Source organism: Bombus bifarius, unplaced genomic scaffold (assembly GCF_011952205.1).
Source record: "Bombus bifarius isolate JDL3187 unplaced genomic scaffold, Bbif_JDL3187 scf7180000007966, whole genome shotgun sequence".
Lineage (NCBI taxonomy): Eukaryota > Metazoa > Arthropoda > Insecta > Hymenoptera > Apidae > Bombus > Bombus bifarius.
In genome coordinates this window covers 6256504-6279377 of record NW_022884352.1, presented here as the reverse complement: position 1 = coordinate 6279377, position 22874 = coordinate 6256504, and the positions used below count along the sequence as shown (strand labels likewise).

The 22874-nt window shown below is 39.1% G+C and overlaps 1 protein-coding gene across 9 annotated transcripts in view; it reads left to right on the top strand.

Annotated features, from left to right (window-relative positions):
- LOC117205285 (protein lozenge-like) overlaps window positions 1-14114 on the top strand; it is a 42427-nt gene extending 28313 nt beyond the window's left edge. For 5 of the 9 annotated variants that reach the window (XM_033443568.1, XM_033443559.1, XM_033443539.1 and 2 more), the window contains exons 4-7: window positions 207-332; window positions 5766-5960; window positions 10953-11246; window positions 13596-14114. In XM_033443568.1, coding sequence (XP_033299459.1) covers window positions 207-332; window positions 5766-5960; window positions 10953-11246; window positions 13596-13939 — 959 coding nt within the window. In that variant the 3' untranslated portion in view covers window positions 13940-14114. The remainder of the gene's footprint in view (window positions 1-206; window positions 333-5765; window positions 5961-10952; window positions 11247-13595) is intronic. The other 4 variants (XM_033443576.1, XM_033443584.1, XM_033443594.1 and 1 more) reach the window with 4 other exon arrangements.
- The last annotated feature ends 8760 nt before the right edge of the window (window positions 14115-22874 follow it).

Genomic DNA, 22874 nt, shown 5'->3' with positions numbered 1-22874 from the left:
CCCCAATAGGACGATCGTGTTGGCTGGTCACCATCACCGTCGACGACGCCCTCGATACATTACCGACGGTTAATTTGGTTACTACCAGAGTTTCGGTCGGCCAGCCACGTTTGCGAACTTCTGTTTCAATCTATAACGATAAAAAAAAAAAAGACGACAAAATATAATGCGACGAAAACTAATATTTTTGTATCTTGTGGTTTCAGGGAAGAGCTTCACGTTGACCATCACCGTGTCCACGACGCCACCGCAAGTTGCCACGTACACGAAGGCCATTAAAGTAACTGTGGATGGGCCGCGAGAACCGCGATCCAAGACCAGTGAGTATCACTGTAAGCATTGCTGTTCTTATTTATTATTTAAATTACACTCCACTAGTGTTAACATCGGACATTGAGGTGTTCTATCGATTTTTTTTACGAGAAATAGTTGTATCGATTTATTGGAAATTATTTCTTGATACTTCGAGCTATCCGCGATCCTTAAAATAATTTTTAATTCAAAAGCAAATCGTACTTTCGCTATTCGCAATTTATTCAGCCATTTTCAAACCTATCAGTCAACAATTTAATAATCTCTTCGCCTGATTCTTCAAAGTTTAACCATTTACGGGTGTCAGTTTTGTTAACATCTAAATTTTTCTTAATTTCAGTGTTAACGTTTATGTGTTACGATTGATTCACGATTTAAGGGAAGGTTTAAGCTTCTGAAAAGCGTGCAGACCTCAAAATCCACAGTCTCGTGCAAATCTAAATTTCTCCTGATCTCGTAAACTTTCAACCTATTACCACCAGCTATCTCGAAACTTTGTACAATTTTTTCAACTCTTCGCAATGTTGCGACATGCTATAGCTCGTGAAAAAAAAATTGAGACTTGGTGCAGGTCGCGTAACTCGCTCCGACGGGAGGCGTCGAAAGCCGCAAGTTGAAAATGGCCCGGAGGCGGCGGTGCGGTTCGCTCGTCGGGCTAAGTTTCGCGCAATTGCCATTATTTATAACCGCGGCCGGCCGCCATAACATTGATAAAGGGCTGCGGCGTTTAGCCGCGGAGATATTGTGCGTCGCCTGCGAAGTTTGCCGTCTCGTTGAAAGAGGAACTGCCGACTAGCCGCATCCTCCTTCGAATACAACGCGCTTGCTGCCTTCCAGACGCACAATTACCACCCCTAGCCGTCGGTTATTTCGTGGCGACGTGTGTCAGCTTCCTCGTTCCTTCGGAACGTTTGCCCAACCTTATACGCCGAATGGAACCGGTATTATGTCAGAGAATCGAAATTTACCGACCCCTTCGCTGTTTGTAAATCTACGCCCAGACGCAAGCCACCGAGATTGAGCTATCGAAGTTGCAAGGGATGTGAAAGGAGAGGGGATCGTCGGTTATCGATGGATGTTTCATTAGGATTTACGAGCTTTTGGAACTTCTTCCTGTGTGTTTGCATTTTTTCTTTTTTTCTTTTTTTTTTTTGTTCTTTTCCTTCTAGCTTTCTTTTCTGTTTTCTTTTAGGATTTTTAGTGGGACGTTAGTTCCGTACGATTGTACATCGCATTCGTTGGAGAATATAAAACTATTTTGGCTGTTTCTCTCTTGTGAAACGTGTCTTTACTTTAACCCACGAAGAGCCAAACAACAGTTTATGGAAATGTCGTAAATGCTTCAATTTTTTTAAATTTCATCAAATTGTAGATTTTAGATGGAAGAAACACGGTACCTAATGAAAAGAATATTATGGAAAACCTTGGAATTCTATTTCACAGCTACAATTACAACAATAGTTAGGATTATTTCAATGTATCTACATGTACTTTTCCTTTTATGTGGAAACTATTTTACAGTAACATTTCTAATGAAGCATTCCTACAGAATATGGACAGTATATAGAGTATAGAGGATTCCTAGCGCTATTAAGTGCTAAATTTCTCTTGTATCTACAAAGCGAATTCAGAAGTCATACTCCAAGCCAATTCTTGCAAGCATTTGCACTCTTTGCACGTCGAAAATAGCTGATGTAACATTGTTTTATATTTATCATGCACATCCGTTCGCCTGTTCGGACCACCCACGAAATCGTCATAAAATACCTTAAATTCGTGTATCGCAAAGTGCACGCGAAGATTATCAAAGGTTCGTAGTTCATCGACTTAAATACATAAATTTTATTTGGATTATTAGAAACTTTATGGCAATGTAGATGGCCGTAATGGAGAATACTATAAAATGAGCGGCGCGTTGCATCTGCTAGAAACAAAATGTTTTCCCCGAAATAAAGGGATCTAGTCGAAGGGACGCGGCTCGAGATAAAAGGGTTACGTGTTGTGGGTGGTCGATCGGCGTTTCTTTAAACCGACCGCTTCCTCGTCTTTGACACGCTCCCTAATTTTATTACGTCTACATCCTCCGACACCGGTGAAACGAATTCAGAGACACGAGTATTAACTCTTTTTGGTTTCGTTCCCTAAATTAAGAATTATTAGTTCTTTGTAGTTTCATGGAGAAGCAGACTCGACGCTTTCTCTCATCCGATTCTCCTCAGTTCTAATAAATCGAAACTTTTGTGTTGTAAATGAATGTAGAAGAAATATTTCTCCGTAGATATGTTATTGGTTATGAAAATGTAAAAATTCATAGGAACTATGAACAGATTTTGAAAGCTGAAGTATTACCATTACTACACCGGAAATATATATAGTACCAACCTCGATAATGATTTTTCCAAGAAGTTGTAGAGTTAAGAATATTTAATTTGATCGACTCGTAATAGTAAGATATTCTATTCCTACAACGAATGAATGCTACAATGAACAGTTTCCGACATTAGATTGGGGTTTTTAACAAGAAAAGCAAATGCTAGAAAAGTCACAATTTATCTCACTTAAAATCACTATTTTAAATTTACCTTAGAATTTGTTATCATCATGGTTGTATCATCCTCTTATTATCGATGAACCGATGAAAGTAAATCATTTCTTTCTTCAAAATTGAATATTAAACACCTATCTGTATAACGAAATTAAGCAATCGATAAAAATTGAAGTTGATCGGTCTTCTGATAAACTCGTACGATATCCACACAAGATTCACTCTCCATCCCCCTCCTCGAAAGGGCTATAAACAAATTTCGTATCCTCGCCGTGAATCATTGAACCCTTCTTTCGCTCGACCAGCAATATATCAGCCCTATGAATTCTATCCGGGGTCCTAGAAGGAAGAGGCAGATCCGATGGCGGAACGAACGCGGCGGCTCGTTCGAACTCGAGGCGGGCGCCGCTCGAGGGTCGTAATTAATTAAACAAGCAATTCATTACACATTCTACCCTCGTCCCATAGCCAAAGGTGGCCGCCACAGAAAGAGGATGCAGGGCCAAGGAAATTGATCGAGAGTACGAGAACGAGGGAGATAGAGTCTGTCAGTGGCGCGAAGGTCGCCTCTGGCGGAAGTTGGAAACCCGAAATCCCGAGTTGCGCACACACCTTTCATCGGAGCGATCCGCTTTTGTTAGAAAATAGCACGAAATGGCCGGTCCCCGTGTCGTCTCCGACGTGTCGAGAGGGTCGATCGGGGGCGACGGAACGAAATGAGAAGCTGTCGCAGCCAGCTGCTAACTCTCGAGAAATTCCCTGGCAGTCGCCGGTCGCAACGCGTAAAGGGGTGTCCGATGAAATCGATAGTAACGAGTCTGGAGAAGGTCCGAGTCACTTGCGAAATCCTCGTGGAAAAATCTGTTGCGGCCGCTGAACGCTTTGAAGTGGCTCTTTGGATCAGGTCTGCTTGATTCTCCGATGAAGCGAGCTTTGTTGATCTTCACGGAGGTCGAGGTCTTTTGTTTCTGGTTAAATCGATACTGATATCTTGGAGACGGTGTAAGAAAATTTAGTCCGGTTTGACAAGGTCTGTGAAAGTAAATTGGCAAAATTCGCTTACGAGATGTCCTCGTGGAAAGATCTGTTGCGATCATTAATCACTTGGAAATGGGTCTTTGGATCGGGTCTGCTCGATGATGAAAGGAGGTTTGTCGAGCTTCTTGGAGATTGCAGTCCTTTGTTTCTGCTTAAATTCATAATGATACACTTTGGGGATGATGCGAGAAGGCACGAGAAAATTTGGTCAGGTTTGACAGTGTCCATGGAGGTAGATAGACAAGAATGTTATTTAGAAGAATGTCATACTATGACAATATTAAAAAAGACCGTTTTTATAGCATTGTACTATGTTTCCCTGATTTCTGTGCACCATTACATCTTCAAATTTCCCATAAATGCATGAAAATTCGCGTATATCTGATTCCCACATATTCTTCGAACCTTCTGCAATTTACGAAATCCTTGCAATTCTGCCCAACGTTTGACGTAAGGAAGTCGTCGGCAAATTTCTTCGTGTTGGAAGTTTCACTGCGTACGAAGGATGGTGTCGGTCGTTTAACGATAGATCTCGTTAGCCCTGGCCCCTGTTCCACCGTCGCGCCCCCATTGTGTCCCCGGGATCGTGCAGCGTACCCTATTCAGCAAACCGGCGGGAATTTCGGGTTGCCGAGTTAGAATTAGGGCTTCGATTGGATTATCAGGACGACGTGGGGATCTCTGTCCCTCGTTCCATCTCTCTCCCTCTCTCACTCTGTGCTCCCTCCTGGCTTTGGTCTCCGGTGCCTTCTCCCGTGGCGCCGGTGTTGGTTCGTAGATTTCGACGGTTCACGTAGGAAAGCCAGGTCCACGTGTGGTGCCAGACTGGCCTAACCTAACCTGACCATAGTAGCAGCAGCCTCGTCAGATAGCACACTCTCTCGCCTGTTGGGACGTCTTTAATTGGGTTGGCGACACCGTTCCCGGGAAATAAAATGAATCGCTGCCTCGACCTGTCTCCTCGACCTGTTCACCTCTTCTCTGTATTCGGTTTTACTCGTTCGAAACTGTGAGCTCGTGTACCTAGCTCGTGCAAGATGATCGGAGAGAGAACACCGGTTGCCTAGGGAAATAAAAGCCGATAAATGAGAATTGAGGTACTTTTGAGAGTATGGACAGTGGGCACGCATTAGTGAGGAGCTGTTCTCTCTGTTTCCCCAGAGAGAGAAAGAGAGAGAGAGAGAGAGGGAGAATTTTGGGGTGGTCAGATCGAAGGTAGAATTTTGAAGCGCGATCTGAAGAAATTTCCGAGTTGAGGCGTAGTTCTGTTCGGTGAAATTTGATGAATTTAGTTGAGGATGGAGGGAGGAGGTTTCTTTCCCCTGAAGAGTGCGTAGGATAGGTGAAGCGTTCTTTGGCGACGAATTTATGAAGCGTAGGCTTTATTCTATTTTAACTGTCTTGCATATCTTTTGCATACGCATAACGACGAAGAAACGTATAATATTCTTTCATATCTGAACAATGATGAATAGTATTCCTTAAATCAAATAAATGAAATATTCCTTATTAGATCCTTTTATAAAATATAACTTCCGAATCTGAATATTAAATAAATTCTAGTTCATTATCCCTAACAAAATATCTATGTAACGAATTGCTTCCACTGACACATAGAGTTTCATAAGTAACTGTAGTAAAGAGTAAATAATATAGAAGCGATATAATAAAGATTGTAATTGAAACAGAAATTTTAGTTCCTCGTCAAAGTTATTCAGGATGAAGATTCATTATGGTTCATAAATGTTTCAATGGTATTTTGTTCAGTTTTTAACGAAGGATTCATACCTTTTAAATAAAAAACATGAAAGAGAAGAAGGATTGATGCGGTTACCGGAAGTCCAGTGGACAGGCGCACGGTTGATCGCAGTGTTGTCTCTTTTAGGGCAGCAGCAGCAGTTCCACGCGTTCGCGTTCGCCTCGCAAAGAGGCGGCCCGTTTTTCGCCTCGCCACTGGTGGATCCTCTGCAACCCTTGCCGAATCCCCTGCAGCCGTTGCCGAATCCATTGCAGCCACGGGATCCGTTGTCCTCCTTCAGGCACGCGATGCCAGCCAACTGTCAAAGTAAGTATTCGATCTGCTTATCTGCATGATGAATGTTGCTCCTTCGTCCCTGTCGCGTCATCTAATTCTAACTTTGATCTTAACCTTCCAGTTCTATTTTCTTTGAATTTAATGCTCATGATATTTGTGGTACTAATTATCGCTTCGCTAGGCGTATTTTCATTTAGGTATTGAGCAGACTTGATTGATAGAAGGACGCTTGCGATATGAAGCTTTCATCGCGTTTCAGTATTTCTATTTCGCAAATCGCTTTACATAAAAGCTATTATGTAAATGTAGCCCTTCGCCGTTTCTCAGATTTTTGTTAAAATTTCTCTTGCTATTAAATTAACAATTAAGTGACCAAATTAATAATTTCCCAGATGCAGTTTCATATCGTTTCACGAATGACGATTGCAAACTAAATTTAACTTTCCATTCCTTCTGATTGATAAAGGGGTGTGTAAATACTTTAATTTATGACTTCGCAATATCCTTCACTAAAGAATGCATAGTCGTAATTGGATGGTCATCGTGAGAATAGTTGAATCGTTCTAAGAATAATCGAAAGATCTTTAAGAAAATACAAAACCCTTCTCTCGATCTTCCATAACACAAATTCGATCTAAAAAATGAAATTTCATCGACAATATCGTAAGAAGCGACTGTCTGGAAGCTGGGAATATTTCCAAGCAGACGCTGCCCTCCTGGTCTCGAATACAGGAAGGGAGAAAGAGAGAGAGAGAGAGAGAGAGAGAGAGGTTTAGGCTTGCGAGAACTAGCTTCTCGACTCTAGAGGCGGAAACCACAAGCCTGTTCAAAGCTAGATTAAATATTATATTAAAGGGGTTGCCACGGGAGCGGCGGCTGCCTCGTCGAGGATGGTTCGTCGTTTTGGCCTGGTAACCCCCGCGTTCTCTCTACGTTTGCAACCGGATTCGCGAATTTCTATGTGAAACATCGCGCTTACAGTTTCATCCCCTTCCCGCCCTTGCCTTCTTTTCTCTCAGAAAATCTCACGTTCCACCAGGTATGGTCTCGCGGAAATAAAGCGAAATTTTTCAACCAAAGTTCGAGAGATTTTCATATGTTCGCGGATTTATCCGCGCAATTTATTATCTTCTCGCGGAAAGAAACCCGTGTGGAAAATATTCGGCGAAGGTAGAGATAGAGAGTCGATTTAATGAGTCGCCTTCGGATCCAAAAGCGATAACGCGGCAAAATTCCTCGATAAAGTATCAAGCATGCCGGGTATTTCCTTTATTAACTTTTTTCCCCACATCGGACATCGATAATTCGCGTCGGCGTTTCTCGATCCACCCGTTGCTCCTCCATCTTTGCCGCGAATTTTGTGACATCCGCTAGCTGGTAACTTTCGTCGATTAACGCCGTCCAGTGCTCCGTAGACTTTTTGCTAGCTCATAGCATATCTTCTATATAACTTGATGTTTCATTATGTCAATTTTAAAGACTACTCTTATCTATGTTTGTCTTTGTCCAAGAAAGAGCATGGATATTCCAGTGTTATTAATTTCAGTACACCACATCTCAGTGTCTTTTTTTAGACATATATTCGTATTGCAAAATTGCTGTAACAATATTTGTAATTATATGATTCAAGGGTTGCGTTTAATTAAATCATGAAGTTACATGGAACCTAGATTTTCATTCAGCAATAAATGAAGGATATGGTACATTTATCATATTATTGATTTGACGATAATATAAGTCATATCTTTGAAATTAATAACTGTTGTTTTTGTTATGAGCTCTTCAAATATTTACTATACATGTTTATAATATTCACAATCTTAGGATGGTGAAATAAGATTTTGATGTTTCTCAATCATGCACTAACATTTTATAATACACGTTAGGACAATAATCATCGCTCAAAAAACATTGTTCTAAGAGGAAATGTTAATTTGTAGTTAATAGGTATATTATAAAGTAGGTTGATCATTCCGCCCACAAATTTTGCTCGTATATTTACGACTTATAAATTGATGTGAAACGTATGCACATTTTGATCGTCAAAGTATAAACAATAAAGAATTCAATTGATAAATTGTTCTATTACAGGCTGCACCTTAGATGTGTTACAGAATATACAATTGATGGATAGGAAAATTTGCAAGAGTTTTTCTTTTCTAACTAAATAATAATGCTACAAAAAGCCAAATAATAAATCTTCCTATATTTACAATAAAATGAAATTTGATATATTCAACGACGAAGACTAGTTAATAAAAATATCGGTCGAAACGATAATTAATCTTTTGCTTCCAAAATATATGAACAACTTTCTGATCAATCTAATATTACCGTAAGACACCATCCCTAAATATCTTGATCTAATCGAAGAAAATGAAGATAGGAGATATAAAATTGCCGCTAAATCGAAACTGTGAAATTAGCGTCGCGTTAATCAAAGGTTTCTCCTTACGTCGCGATATCAGCCCCAAAGGAAGCTTCCTTTCTCCCCTGGCCCGGTGAAAATTGAACGAACGATGTGAAAGCATGCTGGCTCGCGCTATTTAGGGTTAGCCTCTCGTCAACGACGGCCCAGTGGCGCTGGTCGAGCTCTCGGTTATTTGAGTTGGCCGGAGGTACGCGCGGGGGATGACCAACCCTTTGATCTCGAACGCGCCCTCCATCCCACCGTTTTCTGTCCGGCTGCACCCCTCGCGCTTCCAGAGCTTTCCGCCTTCAACCCCGTAACTCATTGGAAAATCTATCGGGTATGCTGCCTATATGCCGCAAAAATAAATCCAACCCCGAGGGGGCGCAAAAGAAGCTTCGATCCCCCGTGTATATTCCCCGGCAAACTAATTCGGATCGACGAATAATCTTCTCTCGTTCGAGCGTTTTCACTCTTTCGTTTCCTCTATATTTTTTACCTTTGCTACACGGCCTTTGTCAATTTTCAGACTATGATATTTACCTATACAAGGTGTCTTGTAAATGGGGTACAACTGGGAAGAGTATGATACCGCGTCACCGATATGGTTGCGTAAAAATTGACGTCGAGGATTTATTTCTGATAGAAGAAAAAAGTGAGTGGAAGACTAATTTCTAACGAAAGGAAAAAGTAAGTCGAAAATTAATTTCTAATAATGGAAATTTAGTTTCTTAATTGGGAGATTTAATGTAGAGAATAGGAGTTTGAGGAGGATTTGATAAAATGTGAAGTATTTTCAAGAATTTTTGAATTTGAAAGGTGTATATTTTAAGACGTTTAAAAAATAAGTTTGGTTTTCGTGCATCATCGATACCAGTGATTTTATGATGCTTTTCCGTTATACATGAAGCGTATGATTCTTAGTAATTCTGATGGATAATTCCCTGGTTAAACGTCTTCCATAAAGTTTCAATAAATAAAATAAAATCATTAAACTTGTTCACTGTAAATATTTGCTTGGTGTACCTGCACTTAACTGTTATATCGGAACTGGACAAATTAATATCTCTATTTACTACTTATTATGCTTATTTTACCGTGTAATTGAGAACATACAATAAAACAGAATATTCACACACGGTAACTTTCATTGCTTTGTAATAAAAGGAATTTAATTTCATGGAAATTTACTACAAAGAACAGAATCGTGTATTCAACAGAATGTAAAATATTTTGCACAATTTCTGAAGTAATAACATTTATCTTTATGAAATTTCCTGTTTCTTTGTGTCCTCTAACATCCAATACGTATACGTAAGTACAGATATTAATTTACAGCGAAGTTAATTAAGTCCAGGTATAATTATGTGCACGCTTAGATATCCAAAATGAATTTTCAAAGTTAAGATGTTCGAAATGAATATTTTTTCAAAAGTAATAGCTCGCGGAATCGTCCGATTGATATTTGGCTTTACGTTTTTCGTCGTTATATCGATGCGATTCTTTGGCTTCCTGTTGCCTGATTCGCTGCAAATGGATTTGCTTGGAAGATATTTAAGTTTAGCCTCGCTCGCCTTTGTGCTTCGCTCTTTTATCAGCTTTGCGTTATGTTTCCGAGAGAAACGGGGCTTGGACGACTAGTTGGAGAAAGTGTACTATATTATGGCACCGCTTCTTACAAGTTCGTAAATGCTCCTCTGTTGGCTTGCGCTCCTCGTTTGCTGGCTGCTTTCAATGTGTTTTCCTGCTGTGCTAAGTATCCCCCCTTTTCAATTCAAGTTCTATTTGTGTTAGTATAAAGTACTACGGCTTGTTTCTTGATCATTTAACTTGGACCTTTGAGAACTTCAAACTTTGAACAACAAACATTCAATAAGAATAAGTGTTTTAACATAAAACTCGTCGAATTCTTGGTAAAATCATATTATCGTAAAATCGTCATGATCATAAAATTCAATATGCTCATAAGGAAAATTATTCTCACTTTATCTCTCGATTTCATTTCTGGTAAAAAGAAATATGTTTCATAAAGTATAATTGTTAATCCTTTCAGTGCTCAGATGTCCGACGTCGTTTATGAATATTGCTTACATCAATGTTGAAATTACACAAAAACAAAAATGCAAAGTCCTTAAAATTATTTATCATATATAATTTGTATATCCATCGTTAATCACATACGTTAGAAATAATAGATTATATTCTTTATATATACACACAAAATATTAAATCACAATAAACACAAACATTTTGTCACCATCTCTCCTGTGAAACACATATTCTCTATAGATAAATATTATTACACTATCGGTTCGTTCACAAACCTGTAATAGGAACCTGTAATTCAAGAAATACGTGGTGTTTTCATTTTTCATTCGAGTTGAACGTTCAAAAACGTACAAAAATTTAAACAAAGATATAGCTCGAATTAAATTGTCAGAAGAACTTGTCTCTATTTGCATATTCGTCGCCCTAGATGGTTTCGTTAGCGTTGAAAGGATTAACTAATCATTTGATTTGCCTCGATCATAAACGAAGGACGCGTTAGTCGAGATGGCCGAAAAGGATCAAAAATCGCAATTGTGATACACGAACGAGCATGATCTCCTCAGACATGTCCCAGTTCGGTCTGACTGCAAGCAATTCATGGGGATACGGAAGCACGGCTGGCTACGCTGGTTATCTTCCCGGCCCTTTGTCGTCGTGCGCGGCACAAGCGTCGTTCCCACCCCCGCCACCGCCACCTCCACCACCACCCCCGTCGTCCTCGTCGTTGGCGTCTTTCGCGGGCGCCGCGTCTATGAACACGCCAACGGCGCCCGATTCGACAGCGGGATCCACTGTTACTTCCGGTACCGGTGCAGGATCCACGGCACAGCAGGATGCGTTCTCAGCGGTATCATCCCGTAAGTCTTCAGTTCTCTCTTTCTCCCCCTCTCTCCCTCTCATCAGAAGATGTTTTGCGTCCTCCTCTCGCGTAATTGATTCATCATTGATGCGTCGTTTTATCAGCACGGGAATTCCTTTCAATTCATTGATATTACCGTAGTATAGCTTCTTTGGAAAACGTGGAACGTCGTGTTAAATCGATTATTGAATTTGATTTTAGGAGGTTTAAGAGGCATTAGCATGGCGGTTCGTTTTAGAAGAAACGAGGTTCTATTTATAAATGTAATTTTTGGATTAAATTTTTACGAATCACAGTCAGTGTTTTTAAAGTAGATTCTTTGGACAAATGATATTCTCAGTCTTTGTCTCATTTCCCGAGTCATTGCCAGAGGTCTTCATTCCGAAGTAATTTCATTTGACTGATCGTGATTTTTCGAATCTTTTTAATTGTACGATGAGACCTTTTAAATGATTTTCGATCTTGAAGAATAGAAAGAAGCTAAGAGACTAGCTGCCAATACAATTTGTCTTGCAGCTAAAGATTCTTTAGAAGCAATAGCACGATATACTGATCAAACTATTATTTATTTGATGAGTTATTCTGTACTAATTAAACTGATTGTTTAAGACTTTCTATTGAAGTTAGTAATTCAAGGTATAAAGTAAGAATTCTAGCAGGTACTTTTCAAAGGATATTTTGCAACAAATTAATGAGAAAATCTTCATAGCTCGTTTTAGTTGTATGTTATACTTTGCATTTGATAGGTTTATTTCATTTACAACGGATAGTTGTCCAAACATACGTGAACCAAACGCACGCTTACTTCCTGTCAAACTATCGTATTAATAGTTGATCGTCCGATGTTTACAGTACGCACTACAGTGCATTTGTAATCGATATTGTAGCGTTACGCAATCAGCGACAATCAATGGAATTAGTTTCACCATAACGTCATCAACGTTTCCAACAACTGCAAACAGAATAGACGAAATTCAGTCTGAAAGAACTCAAACGTGCGTCTCCGCAAGTTGAAAATCAAAATACCTATAGGATAAATCAGAAAGATGGACTATCGGTTTAAATAGTCGAATTACGTCATCGTTATCATTGAGACTGTGAGAAACGAAACTGATCTACTTGTCTTTTTATTAATTTGTTAACTCAATTACGCTAATATACATGATTGACGTTCAATTCTTAAAAAACAAATGATTTATCTTCCTACATTCATTCGTCGCAAGAAAATGGAAAAACGATTAGGTGGTAGATTCTAAACCCAAAATAAAGATTAATATGCCTATCACAAAAAATTAAACCTACTATCATCCCCGAGACAGTGAAAACCATGCTCTATAGAACGCACTTTGTTTTGAGTCGATATTTCGATCGGTTGCCGAGATACAGGGCCCGAAAGCCGCTTAGCCAATACACGCGGGGAAGATGAATGGGCCAGTCATTGCCATGACCTACATTTTTTCCTCGAAATGCGTACGCGCGATAGTAAATAGTAAAAAAGCTGCTGACTCGGTGTCTGCACTGGCCAGCGCACGTGACGCGAGCTTGTGATAGGTCAGTGACGAGGTGCGAGCGAGAGGTCCGAGCGTACGACAAGGACAGACGTAGCGAGATATTAAAAATTATCTTGCGCTTCCAACAACGATATCTCGGGAACCGAACATTCGATCGGCGTGAAACAAAAATGCATTTACAAGGGAACGTCCTAAGTATATCATCGTGTTGAATTTGTTAAGAAATTTGTATTATTTCTGTTCCCATAATTGACTGAATTTCTGGTAATTTCAGTAGGGTCTTTCGGGATCCTTTAGGGTTTATTATGATATATATGGGATACTTTGGAGTAATATTAGTTATATTTTACGTCTTTTAGTTAAAGAAAAATGTCACACGCGTTTCATCACGATGGTTTTGTTAAAAAATTTTTATTAATTTCGTTATAACGATTGATTTAATTTTTAGTAATTGCAATACGGATTATTGAGATGTTTGAGGGCTTACGGGAGTTAGTATGAGCTAGTTTGGAGTAATATCTCGTGTTAATAATATATTTATGTGTTTTCTATTTATGAATAATTATACCTGTTCTCACCATCATCCTCGTCAAACTAAAAAATTAAACTACAAAGGACAATCTCTCTTTCCCTGCAAAGATAACGGTCCCAGGCTTTAAAATCTCATACTTAATTAATAATTCATTATTACCGTCATAGTCTTTCATCAACAATAAATCCACCAATTATTTTAAACTGTCTGCTTCGAAAATTCCCATTGTGATTCTCTATTCTCACCATCACTCTCGTTAAAAATTAAACCACAAAAGCGAATTTCTCTTTTCCCCCGAAAACAGTGGTGCCAGATTCGACGACGACGGGTCAATCGGATCCCTTGGACCCTCTGAGCAGCCTAATGTCGGGGACACCGAGTCAGAGGTACCAGGACTACGTGTCTCCCAGGTCCTTATCGACGGACTCGAGTACCACGGAGAGTCCTGTGCACGAGGAGCAAGGCTTCGGTCAAAATTACGGCAACTACTTCCCAACGCCCGGCGTCCTGCCCAGCATCCTCTATTCCCAATTATACGGGAATCAGTTTCAGAATTCGGAGAGCCCCGAGCAGAGAGCAGTGGCGGACAGTTGCAGCGTCAGACAGGAAGAAGTCAGACCGGACAACAACGTCTGGAGGCCTTACTGAGTGCCAGACGAATCGTTCCCGTGATAATTCTGATTTTAGAACTTTTCTCTCGTCGACTGTCGTGGACGATAACGTTGAGATGAGCAAACTGTGATCGGTGAAGATGGACGAGGTGTTGGTCTCGAACAAGCGAACGAAACTAGCTATTAGTGGGCATTAAAAAAAAAAAAAGGAAATCAAACAAGAGAGAACAATCCGATGCATGTTCGAGGATGACGAAGAAATTTGCCTGGCAGCGATTGTCAGGAAATTTGGTTTTTCTTCTTTGATTTTTCGATTGGTTCTGTTTTTCTATCTTTTTTCGTTTGGCTGGTTATGTCTCGACGAATTGAAAATCTGTAGAGAGGGGCTGATTTGTAATTTACCGAGTGTGTGATGAGTGAACGTGCTACTGCTGGCCCACGGTGATGGTGACGATGATGATGATGTATATAGAAACATTGTACATAGATAGAGCATTGTCGTTTCATCGAGTCATTCATCACTGTCGACGGACTGCGCGACGTGTGACGACTTGTACCGGGTGTCTGCCGGATGCTTGGTCGAGCTCCGGATTATACTGCACTCTGCTTGTCTCGCAGATGAGAAATTGGATATCTCGCCTATGACTTTTCAAATTTTTTAGCTTGGTTAGGTCCATCTTAGATTATGCGATTTTTATGTAAGAGTGTTCATATTGTTTTTTTATCTTTTTTCCAGCGATACGAATTTTTAATTAATAGTATATGCAATGTAACGTCTACGAATTTTGAATCGAATAATTTCTGAGTTTTCGTGGTTTTATAATTGTTTACTTTGGTTCTTTTACTTCTTGAACATTTTTCTGTAACAGTAGATATTCTGTCTCCTCTTTCTCTTTTTTTTTTTTTTTTGTTACAATATTAGGACACGGATTTTGGAATAATTTTGGGCTGATAGCATAATTAATGTAAAAAGTGTTATCTATGAATCCGACAGTATTTCAAAGAAAAAAATATTTTTTTAATTTTCTTTAAATTCTTAATATACACATATCATTATCGATCTCTAAAGTGAAAATTTTAACACCAAGCGGATTAAAGTCGATGTTTGACCGTAGATAAGATTCTCAGTGCAAAGATTAAAGTCTTCTTTCATCTTCAAGATAAGCAGATTTTCTATAACTCGACCAGTTATCAAATACACCCAGTGTAACTTTTATTCCTTTCGATTATGTTTTCATAGTATAACGCGATTTGATCGATTTGACTGCGGGCTCGTGTGCAATATCGTCGATTCGCGATTCTCGTAGAAATTTCATTGCGATATGTCGAACGAGAATTGAGTATCGACGGAGAGTCAAGAGGATAAGAATATATCGATTTGTATCACGCGAACGAAGGAGAAAAATCTCGCGATTCAACGAAAGAGAAAGAAGCTCCTCGCTTTCACATCGAAATTCCCCTCCATGAAATGGAACGCAAAAGAAAAGGTAAACGAAAGCTCGCGTTATAATGTTTTGATAAATGTTATGACGCGATTAATCGATTAAACGTCGGTAACGATTTATTCGTTTTTTTTTCTCTGAAAACCGACGACGTCTACATTCTGCCCCATCCCCTCAAAAAAAAAAAAAAGAAAAAAAGAAAAAAAAACGATGATTTCAGATATACATATCTACTGACCTATTGTTATCGTAGTTTTTGACCGAGTCGAAATAAAAGTGTATTTCAAAATACGATAGACCACGTGGGTGTTTTTTCCGGTCCACTTATATTGGTTCTCTTCCAAAATTTTTTGTTCGTTCTTTTGAAGATATTTTCTGGATGGCTTTATTTTAATACTTTAAAAAATTTTTCCAAATTTTCTTTCCACAATTTTTACATTTAGATCTGATAATATTTAACACAACTTTTAATAGTAGTTTCTTGTTTGCAGAAGTTTCTTTAGATTTAACGTTAATCTTTTTTTAGATTTTTCTCTAGCATTCTTGACATGTTTCTGTGTTAAAATTTTAAAGCAGTCGTTTGGAGTTTGTCGAAGTAAAAGTACCAGCTTACCAATAGCAATTAATTTTACTTGGATTGTCTACTAATACCCAATAAAATTCTCCTGTTAATTATTGCACCAAATTCAAACGACGAATTCAGAAATCTAGAATTATTAATAAAGTGTTCCAATAAGAATTAAAGTGATAATTTTACTTGTGCCTTTTATTAATATTTCTTGCACCAATGTTATATATTTTCTAATACACGATCTGGATTATTTCGAGTCTTTCGGATCAGTGGTATGAATGTTCCAGTGAGAAAAACTTTTTATTTCATCAACTTTTCCACAGCAGTATTTTGAGAAAAAATTAACCTACCCCTGTTATAAACGTAGAACTTCCTTTATTGGCATAAAAATTAATTAGGTTCCATTCTAGATTTAAACATTTCCTTATTAGCTTGGAATCTCAGAGTACCAGTTTTACCATTTCTAAAATACATCATAAACGTCTCTTAGCTTTCCAATTAAAAGTAAAAAATTAAGAAGGCTAAGGTTGTTCCAAAGGAAAATCTGTTAAATAAATGATAAACTTATCTAAAAGTATATTCAACGTTTAATATATTGTCTTCAATTCCCAATCTTCTTTTATTATTAACATAAATCAACAATATCAAATCAAAGGATCACATCAGAAAGTTTCCTTCTCTTTCTAATTTTGTTGTCCATTATTATGAAACAAGCTTAGCTGGGATCCGCGGTGGCCAGAGCAACAAGGGTCAACGATGTTGGTACGGTAAAAAGTACATAAGATCGGTGCTCGTAATGGTGGTTGTGTCAGGTAAAGGGTGGCGCAGGTAACGATACGAATCTCTACAAAGCTTCCCTAAAGCCGACAGTTCCAAAGGATCCTCTACCAGGACGATGCTGTGCGTGTATGTAAATTGGCGAAAGATTTAATTAAACGTAGTCCCCGGGAGGAAGATTCTCCGTTGGTTTTGCCTTCTGCCTCCGAGCGGCTCTCTGCTAACGAACACGCGTTTTGAATTTAGTATTTCAGAGGTTCGGTTGCCTCGCATCAACGATCCCTGTAATTAACTCGTTCGCGGATTATAAACCATCTCTCTCAGCTGACTGATTTTTCAGAGAAAATTTGAAACAGAGGATTTTATTTAATTCTTCGTATCCTACCTTTCATTATTTTTCACAGTCTTAACCTTTAAAAAGTTTCTCCACTTTTTAACCCTTTGAAATTTGCTCAGATCTGTCTCATTGCTCGGCATAATTTTATTTGTACGTTTTGTGTCGGAAGGCATTATGAAATTTCTCTATGTGTAGAATATATAGAGGAATGGCAAACTAATTACCGTGAAAATGCAATAAATCGACTACTTCGATGGTCTCATAGTACGATTTCTAAAGTACTAACGACTCAAACAAAAAGGTGGTAATTAAATTGTAAATATGAAACGATGTATGAATAATATAACTGATGCGTTTGTGAAACAAGAGTAGCTCACACTGATACTTCGTATACTCGAATACACGATGCATATATTACGTTAGATAAAGTATCATGCTGTTAACATTATGCACATTTACATTGTTGTGCACAGAACAGTATAAAGCGCCGTAACGACGTGATTCCGGCATAAAAGCAAACCTTTCTGCCAGAAGCTAACCAGTGGAGACATTGAAAGTATCAGAAATAGAGTCATTCGAAGCGACCAAAGTATCATCTCCTCTTACGCCTATATCATCCCTCTATCTTCTCATCTTCACACTGTAATACACCCTTCACAATGTTGATAATAATTAATCTAATAATCCATTATTATTAAACCTAGTAACTCATTGTACGATGCTATTACACTATGTGAAAGTATACCATCGAAAATTCACTAGTGGAGACTTTGTAAGTAGTATACGAAATATTAATAGCAAGTAAAGTACCTTTCGCGCCTCTACCGTCATCTTCCCATCTCCTACCCGCCCCATGAAACGCTCTCTAATTTATTCCGCTAAAAAGAGCGCGATTTTGCCGCGTGTCGCGCGCAAACCAGCCACAGAAGAGCGGTGTTTATCGGTGTTTCGCGAAGGTAGCCCCTGGACAGACAGTAGGGTGGCTGGTCGTCGCACGCACAACTCGTCGTTTATACGCGGTGCCGGCATAATGGAGCAGCGTAGAGCGGACCACGGATAATGGAGTATGAAGAATAGCGTGTGGTGAACGTCGAGGATAGTCTACAACAGCCCTCTTCATCCTCTCGTTTTTCATCCTTCTCTTCTCCTCTCTTTTTCCCTCTCGCTATCCATTCTTCTTGCTATACCAGTGCTGCAGTGGTTCTTAACCGGTGTTGCATAGAATACATAGCGTCCCTTAGAGACTTGTTACAAGTGTACCGCGAAACGAAGTATTCTCTAAAAGAATCGTTCTAGTTTACAGTCTTTACGAATATAATATCCTTTTTTACTTCCTCTCAAATTCGCTCTTACGTAATTTATAATCTATACGTATTAACAAGTACGTTTATGCATATTCGTATCGTTAGTTTTTACAACTATGCGAGTGCTTATGCATTTTCGGGAAATTTCAAGTTGCAAAGATCTAAATGTACGCAGTACGTGTATATAATAAAAATATCCAGCGCAGAGTATTTATTATGATATTTAGCGGATGAAAGAAATTTCTGTCGAACTTCTATCTCTTTAGTCTCGTTCATAAAAATATAAAATTGCATAGGCATCTGCAGTCTATTTACGACTTGAATGATTCTGGCGCAGTGAAAATTTTCCTTACAATTTTTAACTGTTCCGCGACTACGAAAAAAATAGCGCATTAACCGCCACGCCAGTCATCGATGACACACGTTACTAAATTTTTTAGATTGATAAAAATAGGATAGATTTTACGTTAATTGACAAATTTTCAATTTGTTAACAAATTTTAACAAATTTTCGACAATCTGAATGATATAGATAACATCGTCAGGAAAAGGTGCGCATATACAATATAATATTTTGCAAAAATTCAATGTTCTAGCGTAGCGTATTTCAATTTATTGCGGCTCCCACGACAAAAAATATGAAAAATTCACCTGGCAGTCAACGTGTTAAGAACCACTGTTCTATACTCTACACTATCCTCCTCTCTCTCTCTCTCTCTCTCTCTGTCATTTGCAAAAAGAGAAACAGAGAGAGAGGATTGGTCGCGCGAGAGACACGGCTCGTTGGCTCGACCAGTTGGCCATGCCGATTTATCGCGCTGCAGCCGAGCCGCATTACCAATTCCCGGTAAATTCACGCGTGTCATCGCACCGTGACCCGTGATTTTTCTTGGACCCTCTCTGTCTTCTTGGAGAACGCGCGTGGTGTCGTAAATCGATATATGAAACAAAGAAACGTTCGATCGGAGCAACGTATATCTTTGGATGGGGTTATTGTTTCGAAAGGGGGTTGGAGAAGGGTTGCTTCCTGTTCTCGATATTGGGATGTGAGATTTTGTTTTCTTGTCGAGGAAGAAGACTGTAAATCCTCGACCGGAGGATTTCCTTTGTACTGTCGATCGTTTATTAATACCTTGACGTTGGGATCAGTATCTTGTATGGATCGTGCATGATAATATGAAACGCTCGTTTAATTCGCTTTTCGTTCGTTAAAGCGTTGCAAGATAAATATCCATGAAGACTCTTTACGTTATTTAGAAGTACTATTTCCCCGAAGTTTTATGTATATATGAATTTCTAGAGATTTATAAGAATATCTCTATCCAACTTCATAAAATGCAACTTTTGGTAAACCTTCGTCTCTCCCCGCCAAAATTCATTAACAGCGTCCTATATGAATCGTGTATAACAGGAAATACTTGTTCGGAAGTTATAATTTTCTCCACAAAATTCCATATCACTCTTCTAAAAACCAACAGATTCTAATAAACCTTCCCCTGCGCTAGAACCATTTAATTAACCTCTCGCTCGTGGGGTCAATATCTTGCATGGATCATATACGATAATGTGAAAAGTTGTTCAGAAATTACAATCTCCTCCTCAAAATTTTTCCATCACATCACGAAACAGCTTCCAATCAGCAACCATCCATAATCTCCACCGCAGAAGGGGAAAAAACACGAACGAAAAATGCCCCAGAGCCCCACATACAATGTGGATCGAACGCAGTGTACTCGTACATAGTGCAAGCATTACTCTTATCCTCCTTTCGTCCATGTTCCTCTCTGTCTCACCTTTCCTACGCATAGAGTGCACGTGGCGTTCACCGTAAGCGTTCGTTCGGCTTGGCAAGCGGGAAACGAAGGGGTTGGGGGTGGTTGCAGAGGAAGGGGGTGGTCGTTACACGCACCGGTCACTGCCACCCCCGTGGCTATCGCCAGCCGAAACCCCCCATGCAAAATCACCCTTTGTCCCGGTCTCGATGGGAAATTACTTTTTGTCCGTCGATTACGGGGTGAATTTTCGGACAACGAGACCCGATCATTTCGAACGAGATACGGCTTTGGTCCGAGATATTCGCGAGAAGGGGTGTCCCGGCTTCGTTACCACCACCGCTCGTTCCCTCTTTCTGCTTCTATTTCTCGTTGGATAAATCGCGAGGTCAAGTAACGGTAACTCGATAATGGACCGCTTTGAATTTTCTACCAGCCCCTTTTACTACATTTCCTTTTGTTTTTATTATTTCTAGTTTTGTGCGTCCGGTGAGAATTTGATTCCACAGCTTTTGTATTAGACAAACGAACAGCTCAGAAGCAATGAATTGATATCGTAGATCAAGGAGCATAGCAAAACGATAATACCACGAACGTAAGATTTTTTAGATTTACATTTACACATAGAGAAAGATGATTCATTTTCTCGATGGAAAGTAAATCGACCGAAATGAATAATGTTTTAAAAATATAAAACATGGAAATACTTATTTATCTGATATTAGATTTCTAACATGCTTCTTATTTTAACAAATAGAGAATAAAAATAATCAGAAATTTTGTTGGAAAATTTCTTTTTATTAATTGCCTCGATAAAATCATTGGATTCAAACTTCAAAGCTTTCCTTATAACACAGTCGTTTAAATTAACGACTAAACATTTTCAATTTTATCGAAACAGTCCCCTAAAAATATTCTTCACGAACACCTATCTATCTTAAAGGGTTGATAGAAGCACAAGAGCAACGATTCTTTTTACTATACAACCTATATACATATCATTGGAAGCAAAGCAATACGATGAATGTTTCTGAATATATGTAATGATATTCCCGAATGTTAAACATCCCCCAACTTGTGCACTCGTCACTATACGTAATCAATTTTAGTAGAACGTGGCTCCAAAACTGAATCTCACGAACGCGTACATATCTCAAAGAGTCGGCAGAAGGGGATGGAACGAGCTGACGGATCGCGGATCGGCCAGAAATAAGTAAGACTTGACGAAGTGCGCCCGCGGGGCTGCAACCCTTGATTACCGAGATCTTCATCTACATGCTAAACATCGTTCCTCAGTGCCGTCTTGAATACTCTTGTACTTACGTATGTATCTAGATTCAGAGAGTCTGGCTTCGTCCGCCCCCTGTTCACCCTCTGTCTTCCTCCGGCGAGTTTCACCCTCCTTCGCTCGCTGCCTGCGAAACACATTCACGTACCATCTATATGATGTTTGCTTAGATTAAATTAACCGACCGTGAACTCATCTTTTGTTCTTCGTACTGTCGGCCCACCCCCTCCGTCCCCTGCCAGTTGCCTGTGAAAGAGGGTGAACCGAGAGAGAAAAAAATGGGAGCTGCTCCTGAGGGAAAATGCTTGCCTCCGCGTTGTATTTTAAATCGCTGTAATTTTATTTTCAGAATAGATACGAATTAGATTATCGTAGCGTTATATGTTATAGTATGTTGGTTCGGTTCTATTTCTTCTTTTCTGAGCTGGTGTTCTTCTTCTTTCTTTTTTTTTTTTTTTATTTGATAGAAATTTTTTGCGAGTTAAAGGGTGGTTAGTGAGCAAGAAAAAAGGGTTTTCTTCGGACAGCGCGCCATCGTTCTTAGTGGTGCGACAGGGTACTACAGGTTTCTTAAAAGGAGGCGCCACTTCTTTAAGAAAGTCGCCTTATTCTTTTCCTTTCTTACCGACTCGCGCTCTTCAATTCTTTCGAGTTTCTTTCCAATCCATTTGAAATATAGAATTTTTGTATCTTCCTTTGGATATTGTCCCGAGAATTTCTAGTTATCCTTGCTTCTTTTTCCCATTGACCATTTTTTAATTAATACCGTGATGGATAAAACGCACTTTTAGGATGTTTATAGTTCCGTTTCGTATTTCTTAAAACTGAATAAAGAGTTTCTGTAGTGTCAGTAGAAAAATTGAAACGAAAGTGTAAAGACGTTTTTACTAACGAAAGAAATTCGTTTTCAGGTGCTTCTTGCGTCGTTCGAAGCTGTTCTTTACCGACTCCTTCGCGAGCTGCCTTACCACGAGGGTGCAGACTACTTTCTTAAGGGTGGCCAGAAGAAAGAGGGTGAGTCTTCTTAAATGTCTTTACGATCTTACTCGCTTGAGGGCGACACTGGTATCGCGTTTTGAAAAAGAACCAAGAAAGTATTTCTCCTAATTGAATTCCTTTATTTTTTTCAGTAATAAGTTTTTATAAAAAAATTGAAAAAAAACGATAAAAATAACGACGTCATCGAAGGTCTTCATCCTATACGATCCAGCTTCTTAAATGTGTAGCATAAATTTTCAATATTTATTAGATTTTTCTCTGAAAATAATTGACTGGTTACAATATTTAGTTTTGATGAAGTTGAAGATAAATTCTGAGTTATTTCTATAATTCTAATTATAAGTTAGAATGTATCGATATCGGAGTATTGTGCGAGGGAAGAAAGATCCGTTGTTAAGAAATATAAGAGCAGCATTTTCCCGTGAAATTTGCATTCGAAACGAGCAGGTAAAGTACCCGAGATCTCGCGAAGGGCCAGACAC